At 40.7% G+C, this 12,613-nt stretch overlaps 1 protein-coding gene across 4 annotated transcripts in view; it reads right to left on the reverse strand.

The window, feature by feature from the left end:
- The window catches only part of LOC129173226 (ephrin type-A receptor 7-like), a 211,656-nt gene that overhangs the window by 146,463 nt on the left and 52,580 nt on the right, over positions 1–12,613 (reverse strand). For all 4 annotated transcript variants that reach the window (XM_054763942.1, XM_054763941.1, XM_054763943.1 and 1 more), the window contains exons 2-3: positions 8,267–8,331; positions 4,074–4,746 (exon numbers count right to left, since the gene is read on the reverse strand). In XM_054763942.1, the coding sequence (XP_054619917.1) occupies positions 4,074–4,746; positions 8,267–8,331 (738 nt within the window). The remainder of the gene's footprint in view (positions 1–4,073; positions 4,747–8,266; positions 8,332–12,613) is intronic.

A 12,613-nucleotide genomic window follows, 5' to 3' on the forward strand; every position in this document is an offset into this window, starting at 1 on the left:
GGAGATCCGGGTTCGAATGTCCGTTAGAAAAGCTCTGTGGAGGTTGAACGCTCACCCCCATGCTTGCGTGGTTTACTACCATATTTTCCAGAGTGTCAAAAAACAGTCCAAAAATGTGTCATGAAGAGAAAAAAACATATATAAGTCGCACAAGTCGCATTTATTTAAAAATGCATTTCACAAAATTCAAAACCAACAACAGACATTGACTCTGGAAAGCAAGTTAGGATAAGTTAAGGTTAAGGTTGAATTGGTGTCCGGCATGTAAACTTATCACGTTAACAGTTATTCAGCTACACAATAGCATAAATTAGTGATTCTCAACTGGTGGGTCGGGAATCAAAATGGGTCCCGGATCCATTCTGGGTGGGTCACACAGAGCGAGTCAAAATAAAATATGTAATTTCTGAGGTTTTTTTTTTTAAATGTTAAGCGTAATTGAGCAATATTTTAGTTGTCTTCCTCTGGTCAATATGCATTACATAGTCAGAAGTGAAATATCTGATGTTGTGGTCTTAGTTACTGATCTCTATGCATGTATCTGTCACGTTCTTCCTCATTTCCTTGCTAAAAATGCTTTCATAAATTCCTCTAAAATGATCTTTAGACATGTAATGATGCGTTTTAGTGTTTCAAAAGATGACACACGACAACTTTAAACAACAAATACAAACAATTGCTCAGACTGAATTAGAAACTGTTTTGTTTAAATTAGACATTAAAAAAAAAGATTTACATAAATGTTGAAAAAAGTAATAAATAAAAATTACTTAAATAAAAGTGGGTCACGACTTAATGACCATCGGAAAATGAGGGACCATTTGAGAACCCCAGTCATAAAAAAACATGCCCGGGAGGCTGAATAGGCTAAATTAACAAGTTCATCAAGTTCATCAAGCTCCCAATCTCATCCCACATCACTGAATCCACTGAATTCTTCATTCTCTGTGTCACCAGCCTGCAGCGCCCTCTTGCCGCTGTCAACCGTTCACTCCTTGTCTCATGACATTCAGTATGAATTCTAGATATTTTGATATATAAGTTGCAGGTCCAGCCGCACTATGAAAAAAGTGTGACTTGTAATCCAGAAAAGCTGGTAAATTACTAAATTGTCCATAGGTGTGAAAGTGAGTGTTGGCTGTTTGACTTTATGTGTCCTGTGATTGGCTGGCGACCTGTCCAGTGTGTACCCCGCTTCTCTAGTTAAGTTACTTGGGATCGGAACAAGATAAACTGTCCTATCCTTCCTTTACTGGTCGACATTCGCAATGTATCCCAACGGGAATCTTTCGATTGTTGGTAATGCCTATTTAAGAGCATCAAATACATTGAAAGTAATCCAAATCATGCACTGCATTCATGTCCTCTCCTGTTATGATTGTCTTTAATAGCAGTGAGGTTTTACACCACATCAGACTAAAACCACAATTAAATACAAACCTTTAAATTAGCACCAAAGCATGAATCTGTTTGTAACAGTTGATTTTTGTTTTTGATGCCATTCTAGAAAAGCCCATACAAAATGAAAAGAAAGAGCGATTCGGTGTGAGCACTTATTTTCACTTGTTCTTTGCACGCTTCCTCCACTTTAGTGTCAGCACTCTCTTATTGTGACTTGTGAACACAGCCCTAGTCACACAGTCACTTTCCATCCAACCCATATCAGCATCAACCCTCTCTTGCGCTACCTCTTCCCCAGTCTCACCAGTGGCACATCATACCAATTTTTAGTTTTCCTCTTATTCAAGGCATTAGACAATAATAATTGACTGTAAAAACAAACATGTACCACCTGGTAAGGGTATGCCTCTGCATTTTACACCCATAAGAGCTGAAGGAATTTAATTAAAACGTATTATGGCTAAGTTGCTATCCATCTGTTATAGTTGAGAAGAATTAAAGTTTCGCCTTCCCCCCCAAGCTCCCACCCTCACAGTGCAACCAATAACCACCACATAAGCACCACTCATCTTAAAAACACCATATAAAACCCATCCGCAGCACCCACAATGCATTGCACAACAAACGCAAGATGGGGTGTGAAAGCTCACAGCTACAGTCAGGAGCTCTAACTGCGGCTCGCCGATGAGCAATGGCTTGTGACAAAACATTCAAATAGTGTCCGTCTCCGTTTACGTCAGCCCAACACCCATCCAGCTCACACAAACACCACACACTTGGCTTTACAAGGTTGATGGTTGTGTGTGTGTGTGTGTGTGTGTGCACCATTTTGGCTGCATGTAAATGTTCGAAGTGAAGCCGTGTTTTTCTCCAACAGAATGAGGGCACAGTACATTAGTCACCACGTTCACACTCACAAACACAAGAGCATTCAGACTGTCAGCCGTACGCTCCACATACCACGCCTTGTGATATGTGCGACAATTGTTCTCGGTCTATTCTTTGGATGTACACGTAAACCGAACAGAGAAGACTGATGTGCAGCAACCCTCATTACTGATGTCACTGTCAATGTCAGAGACGTCTTTCTGTCAATCTAATCTTCCTTTTTTGTACCTCATGCAAATACAATGGATCCCCGCACATTTGCAGATACCTTGCAGATAAAAAAATTACTATTGTTTTGTTTCTCTACAAAAATAGGGTGTTTTTCCATAGAAAAAATCAAATCCACCATAAATCGGTAATCAAAATCTAGGCATGCTCCAATCAGGGTTTTATTCTGCCGATTGTGATACCGATCATCAGTGAGTGACATCAGTCGATACCGATACTGATCACATGGATTCAGAGTACATTGTCTGATGGAGCTCTTCACGGCAGGACTTCCAGGTAGCACGAGTGAGAGAGCAGTCGGATCCCGGTGTCTTCCACTGCTGAGTAAGGCTGCTCATCTAGCCCGATGAATTCAATTATTTTTCAGATTATTTGCTAAGCCTTCTGATTGTCACGTACATGCAGGCGAGTGTTGTCCTGTTTTGATTATGTTAGCTGCCGTTTGACTCTCCATACTTGGTCAAGTGTTTGTTCTTCACATGCCGTATTGAATTAGAGCTATTTAACGCGCTACCCTCGTGAGATGTTTTTGGTGGCGTGTGTTGCTGGATGCAAACTTTAGGTCACTCTCATGAATGGCGGATATACGTTTCACACGGGAGACATGTTTATTTTGGGTTTGCTCAGAGCTGAGAGCTGCTGAGAGCAGGACATGACACTGCACACAGGGATCTCTAAAGGCTGCAGGCTGCAACAGTACGAACCACAGGTGATTGGTTTTTGTGATCGCCATTGAAAGACATCTGCTTTCCCACAAAAATTGGCGACTCTGGAGCACCCCTAGTCCCACCCCTAGCACCCCACCCTTATGTACAGTAGATGTGTTTAAAGCAAATAACCACCAGCGCCTCAAATGAGTCAAAAACCCTATGGCATTAAGAGCTGTGGCTGTTGGCAAACCTCCTAACTTGATAGTACATGCATTTGAAGTGTCATGATTGGTCAGCTCTATCTACCTCTACATGCAATGTAAAATGCGGGCTGCGCTGCTCAGCTGTGAAACTTTTGCATGTTACACTTGCCGTAATGTTGTTTACAATGACCTCATTACAGAGTAATGCCAGCAGGGCAGTATGCTCCTTACAGTATTACAACATTGGTTCTGTTGCTGCTGTGTTGTGCAATATACATGCTAATATTTTCTTACACTGACTATAAGCAGCTTTATTTGAGTATATTCATTACTATCATATAATAGTAGAGTTGTAATAACTGTTCCAGCTATTGTGAATTGTAACTGGATGCTTCAAAAATCAACTCCAAGCTACTATTTTGAAGAAAAATCATCATCTAAAATGATTACTAATATTTGAGACAATGTCTTCATTGTTCTCAGTTGACGTTTCTCTCGTTCTTCAGACATCCATCTTGCATTGTTTTAAGAAAAAAGAAAATTGGGACGTCAATAGATGCTTGTTAAGTCACTTCTTTGTAAGTGTTCCTACTTGTATTTATTTTTAGTTCCTTTCATAACGGTAACCTCAATGTTGCTTTTATTTTTTCATCTCCTTGTTTATATTCCCAAACATCATACAGAGTGTTTATCCGTTTCCTACCTTCACAGCTGCTGTGTCCCTCCTCGTAACCTGCGCTGCAGCTGCACTTCCCAATTGGCACCAGCCATTCCCCTTCTGCGCTGCAATGCATCCTGGGAGGGCTGTCGGCGTCCACCTCAGAGTTGTTGACGCAGCTGCCGCGCACCTCGACCAGTGTGGAAAAGGCCGCCTCTGCCACCGTGTCAGGAAATATAGCCAAATTCTGGACGGTGGCGAGGCAGCGCTTGTAGTACACCCGCACGGCCACCAGGGCCACGCAGGCGCCAACATCCTGGAACGCCAGGTGAAAGCCCCTACGGTTGAGATGGCCGATCTCTCGCACCTCTGTGTTCAGCTTCATCTTCCTTTCACCCAAATCGCCCTGCGTGAAGCTCTCGTCGGCAGCTATGGTGTCGATCTTTGTGTAGCGGTCCTCTCGGGTCACGCCGCCGAGGTCTCTATCCGATTCGACGTAGAGCAGGTTGAAAGTCTCCTTACAGGTGCCCGCCACGCCGGGAATGCTGTTGCAGTCGCGAAGCGTAAACTGGAGCTCCACAAAGATGCGCTGGCCTCCTCGACGCGCCACCCACCCAGTCTGCAACCAGTTGTTCTGCTGTGTGGGCTCCATCACGTTGCACACCTGGTAGGTCCGAATTGGCTTGTACTTTTCATCCACACCGCTTATCTCCTCCCACTGGAGAGAGCAGGAAAAGAAAGAAAATTAGAGACAGTATTTTTATTTCAATTTCACTTTTTTTGGCCGCATTGCGGGCCGAGTTGGCCTCCCAGTCAGCAGAGCGAGGGTTCAAATCTGCGTTCCATTTGGGAATGTTGTTTGGCTAATTGGACACTAAATTCTACATAGGTATGAATGTGAGTGTGAACGCTTGTTTGTATACATGTGCCCTGTGATTGGCTAGCGATCAGTCCAGGTTGTACCCTGTCGCTTGCCCGAAGTCAGCCTGGATAGGCTCCAGCTTACCCATAACCATAATGAGGCCATCCGTATATAAAATGGATGCAGGTTCATTTTTAGTGACTTGAGTGTCATCCCTTGGACACGATAGCTCACATTTTTATAAAACCTTGCAACGTTACGTTTGGGCTTTTGTCTCTCAGAATGCGAATAAAAATCAATAAATTAAAGAATAACATCCACCAACTGGCTATTTCACGACATCTTAACATTTTCACGACACTTAACTGCTAAAAGGGCTGACATCATCCACTTTAAAATATCGGCTGCAGTATTCAGTAATGTCCAAAAAATTATATTACATTTTGTAAACCACATAATTTGAATGAATTATTATTTGATAAACGTCACTAAGGTGACAGAAATCATTGCGGAAATAATAATTTAGTGACATGAATTTGTATAAATTTGTATTATTTCTTGCATTTTTTATTAAAGTTTGACAAAGCATATTAAATGACCAAAAATCCAATACATGCATTTCCAAGGTTCTGAATGTATAATTAGTCTAGTATATTAGAATTCTCTAGATAAGGGGTCACAAAGTATGGAGATTCAAAACAATTCCTATGAAGTTAAAAAAATAATACACAACTTTAATTTTATCATTATTTAATTTTTGTAAATCAATAAAATAAAACGTAAATTTACATGAATTATTAGATTATTATGAGGTATCCCACCCGTGACTAACAAAAAAGAGCCATCCCTCAGATTTGGAAGCGTTCCACGATTCAACAGGAACCAAGTGATAAAACCCAACCCTTGATTGATGAATTACCGGATTACGTGTTTCTCTAGACGTTTGTCCATATAGCACAGACACGCAGCAAATGCAGGCAGTGAAAATGGCTTGTTCGCACTTGTCATGTACTAAACAACACCACTGCCATGGTGACAAATGGTCTTTTCAGAAGGCGAGCAATTGATGTGTCAATTGATTCTTTCATTGAGCGGCCAATCTGACAGGCAGCACGACAAGTGGATGGATCTCATGAAACCGTTGCGTTTCTGTGCATTTCTCACGCGTGCCAGCCTGCCAACAAACTGCTTTCTGTTTTCTGAGTTACAGCGCAAATCAGACTTTTTTTTTTTTATCCAGTTCTCATGCGGACACTTGAGTGTATGCATACCAAAATAAAAGAGCAATCCCTTTGTTATGGACTCTATGTTTTAATGGCTCATAAATTAAATACAGGGATAAAGTGTCTTATAGAGAGCCACTTTAGTGTATTCTATTATGGAGATCTTATGTCATATTCCCCATTAACGTTTGATGAAACTTTGGCCAAAATACCAAAATCTCTCAGAAATAACAAGCGCTTAGCGGGTAGCTGCTTTTTGCAAAGATCACATTGTGTTTCTATTAGTTCTAGTAGCTTGTCTCTTTTAATAGTGCAAACATAATGCTAAACATTGACCGAACGTGCAGCTACAAGCAGGTGCTAGACAGTTCATACATGATCATTTACATTGGTATAGTTTTTACCAAGTTACATTGACCAACATCATGTTTGACAACATCTATTCCAACACCATGTGATGTTGTGATGACTGTAGGAGACAGTCTGATTATAAATGTGAGAATGAATGGAAAGAACTGATGAAGACATCCTGGTCCTGCTACTTATATCAAAAAATATTCATCATTCATGTCTTCACTAGGGTTGAGGGGGTATGCTGGATCTTACCGCTGCTGACATTGGGGGAGAGGTGGGATATACCCTGAATTGGTCGCCAGCCAATCATAGGGCACATACAGATAAATAAACAACCATTCACACTCACCTATGGACAAATTAGAGACTCCAATTAATCTAACATGCATATTTTTGCAATGTGGGAGGAAGCCGGAGGAAAAACGACGCATGCACGGGGAGAACATGCAAACTCCACACAGAGATGCCCAAACAGATATAAGAACTCAGATCTTTCTGGATCTCCTGACTGTGTGGCCAACATGCTAACCACGAGGCCATCGTGCGTCCATCAATATAAGTACACATTCATTCATTCCAATACTATATGAATATACCGTATAATTTAATATGTGCTGTCTTTTATCAAAAGTAGGGTGGTGGTTGTTTTTTTGGTGACACCTAGTGGCCAGAATAATTCACTGAGTTGAGTTTGTGACGCAGTTAGGCAGAGAAATTGAATGATACAAAGCATACCGGACACTTTTTGTTACGGAATACAGTGTTCCTTCGCTCTATCACGGTTCACCTTTCGCGGATTTGCTGTTTCACAGATTTTTTTTTTTTGTTAAACAGTATATAAACATTGTTACAGGCCTAGCCTGGCCCTTAAAGAAGAACTGCATTGTGGGAAGTTGAGTATCTCTCTTTCCTCTGTCGTCTGTCTTCACCGGCCATTGTTTTCTGCCTCCTGATTGGCTGTAGACCATTGTCAATGAATCTCCTTCGTGCCGCCCTGCCGTGTTTCCTGTGTCATTGCTAGCTTGTAAATGAATCTTTCATTTGAAGGAGAAGGACTACAACAGGAGTGGAATACGCGTGAGTGATTTAATCATTTCTTGTGTCCGACCTGTAGGTTGATCATTAAAATTCAAAGGTTTGAACTTTTTGTAGAGTGTTTGAACAAGAGAGTAATGTCTGAGAAAAGTGTATAAAGTGTCTGGCGAGGGGTTTTACAGGGAGGGATCACAGAGGGATTTCACTTATTGCGGACTATTTTGGGAACCTATCTCCCACGATAAACGAGGGAACACTGTACTTTCTAATACGCCGCTGCCTTGTGTGTCTGTAAGTAATGTGCAACTATAATAATAAGATACCAGTGTGGATTGTGAAATATTGTAGTGTTTTTTCATTCGGACACTAATCATGTCTTGCTTGGAGATTGTAGCTGTTGTGTGAATACAAGAATGACGTTTTGGTGCTAAAATACAACTGATTGATCTGTTTCTACACACCAGTATGCATCTCGGGGTCATGTCGCGTATTACAAGAGTCGTCTTTGAGATCATTGACATTTATTAAACAGGTACGTTCATCATGTTCTCTTGTGTATTTGATGTTGTTAAGGGCGGCACCATGACCCTCCTAAAAAAGAAAAGCTTGCTCTGATAGCTCGACTTATAGTCCAGTGCGACTTATAGCTTTTTTTTTTTCTTTTGGATGTCTTTTTTTGAGTGATGCGACTAAAGTAAAAATGAGCATGTCAGCAAACACACACAAGCAAACACTGGCAAAGAAAGCAAACGATGCCTACTCACCCCATTGGGGGGAAATGACGTCCAGCCCAACTCTGCTTGTGTCTCTTTAGAATTCAGCAGCACCACTGCAAGGGGAAAAATAGTAGATTAGATAAATATGTTTATCGATGGTGCATGACAACTCACACAAAGCTTCCTCTCTAAACTTTTTAAAGTGCAACAATGAAAGTACAATATTTGAAAAGACGAAATAAGGGTCATTAACTCTGACGCAAGCCTGCCAAAACAATGAGTGGACATATTGTACTCATTTATTTTCACACTTTTATAGCATCTTTTGAGGACGTTATCATCGTTGATCAGTCCCCGCTTTTCAAAAAGGACTCAGCAACGGTTCAGGACCACGGACAGCTCTATGTGTTTATTTGAACGGTGTGCAGCATCGAAGAGTCAGGAGTTATCCCGTCACACGTTTAGTCACGTAGCCCATACTCCTGCACACTTCAAAAACATAAACCACAACAAGCACACGATAAAACATCTGACTCTGAATGATTTCTCACCTTTTAACTATTATTTGATTATATAATTAATTTTTATTAGGGATGTCCGGATCCCATCTTCAGGATCAGGACCGGCGGCCAATCTGCTGTATTTTCAAGATCGGATAATATCGGCTTCTGGCCACCCCACTGACCATCTAAACATTTCAAGTATCAACTTATTGCCACCCCTTGGAGTATTGGTCTCACCTTAGCCACCCCAATGAAAAATGTATGGTTCTGCAACTGCTTGCACAGGAAGTGCTGCTCTAACCGCTGGTTGTTTACACTAGGGAGCGTCAATAAAATACTGTTGCGCTGAAGAGAGTTTGTTAAAAAAAAAAAAAAAAGTCATATATTCTAAATCACACCACAAATTGATCTATAACCGTGTTAAATGATTAGTCCTACCCTAAAAGTATTTTGCACACCCATTTTTTCCAATTTTATCTTTTAGTGGATGGACTTTTATTGGATTAGGGACCTCACGAAGCTCACCGCTAAACCCTCTGTATCCACTCACTAGTAGCCCCGCCTCCACAAAGAGGCTGAATGAGACGAGGGCCCACTCTCTGTGTTCATTTCACTATAAAACCAATCCGCACAGACAGATGAAACACACGCACACATGCACGTGAATTTGTCCAGGGCCTCATAGGTCGATTATTCTGACAGGCATAGTGTTGGGTATTTAAATATACTGTATGTATTTTACATTTCATAAAAAACGTCAAGACTAAAATAGATTACTTAGACTTCTTGCTGACATGAAACCATGTCCTTAAGTAGTCATATGTTTTTAATAATACCTGTATGATCTGTCCTCATGGCCTGGACAAACTGTTTAAAAACAAGCACTCCATTGCCTGGAATTATTTATGCTGCTTTCACTCTCAGTCGAGGAGTTCCTCAGGTTCTGTGCTCCCCATTCAAGAGCGTAAATTACAGCCACACAGCCGGTGCTTCATTGGATGTAATTGCAAAACAGGCCAACAACAACAACAAAAAAAGCCAATCACATATCTTTTGAGGCTCACGTGATATCAAAAGCACGATGATGGCTTGAAGTATTTCACGACATAAAAGGCAGGGTTTTCCCACTAATTCCGTGTTGTCTGACTTCAGAGCATTCGACTTAACTGTTTTTTCTGTATTTTTTTTACATAATTTATCATAATGTACAGTGGAACCTTGGTTAAGATCATTAATCTTTTCCAGGCCTGACTCAATCTGACAATCATCCCTCATTTATCGCGGTTGATCAATTCCATACCTGACCATGATATGTGAATTTCCATGGAGTAGGATTCCTTATTTATAAATCATATATGTACATAGTTAGAGCATAGAAACCCTGTTTATGACCTCCTTACAACAGGTTTTTATTATTAGAGCCCTCTAGACATGAAATAACACCCCTATAGTCACCTTTACCCATTATAGTAGACATAATACCAGAAATAATACATAAGACATAAACAAAACATCATATCGACTCACATAATCACATATAGACTCACATAAAATGGGAATAAATAGGCATATTTTGGACTAATAATAGGCCTGACTCAATCACAAAACAGTGAGGAACCGCTATAAGGATTCTTTAATGAATATATTTGGAAAAACACGGACATAATCTTTGTGTTTTTCCATGAGTTATTTCTCGATTTCAATAGTGCTCACACACTCTTTAACAAAATGCGGTCACCTGCAACTTTCTTTTGCTCCATTGTGGGTTGTTTTGCAGCTGTGACCAATGGAACTACAGAACTACAGAGTCAATTGCTCATGCCATCATAGAAGGGCGATGGAGCTGGGGGACAATGGAGGGTTTCCATTTTGTTAGCATGCTAATAGACTGCTAACAAGGATGTTTTGTCATAAAATCACGTTATAAACACAGTTGGACGTACGCAGTGTATCAATAACAGGACAAGACGCCCGACAGGAAATGTATGTGAACCGAGGCGTAAATATTTTGACGTAAACCGAAAAAGACGCTGAATAGGACGTGCACTAATTGAAGTTCCACTGTATTAGTTTTGCTTTTCTTGTGCAAAATAGCATTATAATATTATATCATTTGTTAATACTATTTCCCAAGCCAAATGATCCACAGTTACATCATGCAATATCGTTAATGTTAACTGAAAAGTCCTGCTTGAAAGAGATTTTTAAAAGAGAGCATTTTTCTTTTGTAAGGACAAATCACTTAGAGACCATTAGAAGAAGAGTTTTGTACTTATTCCCTTTTAAGGTCGCCCTATCAGTAGTGTCTTGCCAAGTGCCGAGTGCCGAGACTGAAGCCTTGACAGACCACGAGAGATCATTTACTAAACACTTAACTTTATTGTTTTTGGGTTAACACCAGAGGCTTCCCAAAGTGTGGCTCCGTGCAGATAACATGTTGGAGGCTTTTGGAGGAGATTAGAGTGGGAGAGAGCAAGGTTGCAGGAGAAATGCTGAGACCAGACCCAAGGAGAGAACGTAATCAGGGACGGAGGGCAAAGAAAGAAGGGAGAACAAGGATGAAACAGAGTAACTCTGGCAACAAAAGAAAAAACCCACAAATGAATGAACTGTTAATACACAGTGGGATGAATGTTCCTTAGTGAGACGTCAAGTCAGAGAGCGACTCGGAGGAGAAAGCTGGCGGTATGATCGCACAATGAATACATAAGTCCTGTAATCGCAGCCTAGTTAGGCGCAGTAATGGGTCTTCAGGGGTACGGCAGAGCGACTAAGGGAGGTAAAAGTTAAAAAAAAAAGAAAATAAAAAACAGGAGAAGCAAAAGGAAACTTAAATAAAATAACAGAAAAACGACACAAAGGCTCACACTCTTATTAACTATGACTCTAATAGCTCTGACACAATAACAGCTCTGACTAATTCAAAGGTTGTTTCATAAATAATTGCTCGTCATTAACACGGATTATACGGATCATGTTTTTTATGTTTTGTTCTTTCAGCCTTTGCCCTACTCTCAATGCACACAATGACACTTTCGTGACTAATTACAAATAAACAGCATCATTTTTAACCACATCCTTTTATCTATAACAAGTATACCGCTATAATTGTCATACATTAGGGCTATTGACTTTGACATGGTAATGACTTGCACAAAAGTCCGTGTAGAGCTCATCTTTTAAGGCAAATTAAAGAAAATATTTCTAACAATATGCCAACACGATGCTCAATAAACCACAGTTCCACTCAGCAGTGCACAGACCGCCACCCAGAGGCAATTCTAGGGCCCTATGATTTCCGCGTTAACGGAATTGCGGAAGGAATCTACTGTTAAACGTGGAATCTAAACATGTCGAAAAAAGTTGGCGAAAAAATGTTGAAACTCCTCTCTTACAGGAGCTAGCGGGTTTAGCTTAGTTTAGCAGACGTGCTGCTGTGTGTGTGCGACTCAGGCTGTCCGAGTGTGTTTACACCGTGTTGTGTTTTACCGCTGGTCAGTTTCCGCTTGGTAACGTAACAGTGCGTTCTACCATGCCTGCTGACGTCATGCAAGTTCCGAGCGAAATAAGAGGCACGTTTATTCTCCCCGCTTGTCTTAGCCGTCAACAGACATTCTCAACACACACGACACACTTCCGGACTTCAAAATAAAAGCGCTGTTCACCACGTACTGTACTGTCTAATTGTGTAAACAAAATAAGGGCATCATAAAAATATCTTACATGAATAATGCAATGGAATTGCATCGGTGACTGCGTCTTCCTGAACCACAAGCACGGGCATTACAGTTTGTTTGTAGCAACGTGTGCAGAGGCTGAGATACCCATTAGAAAAGTTAACCAAGCTACATCTGTTTCTGAAATACTTGGCAAAATAGGCCAATCACATCAA

Source organism: Dunckerocampus dactyliophorus, chromosome 20, assembly GCF_027744805.1.
Source record: "Dunckerocampus dactyliophorus isolate RoL2022-P2 chromosome 20, RoL_Ddac_1.1, whole genome shotgun sequence".
NCBI lineage: Eukaryota > Metazoa > Chordata > Actinopteri > Syngnathiformes > Syngnathidae > Dunckerocampus > Dunckerocampus dactyliophorus.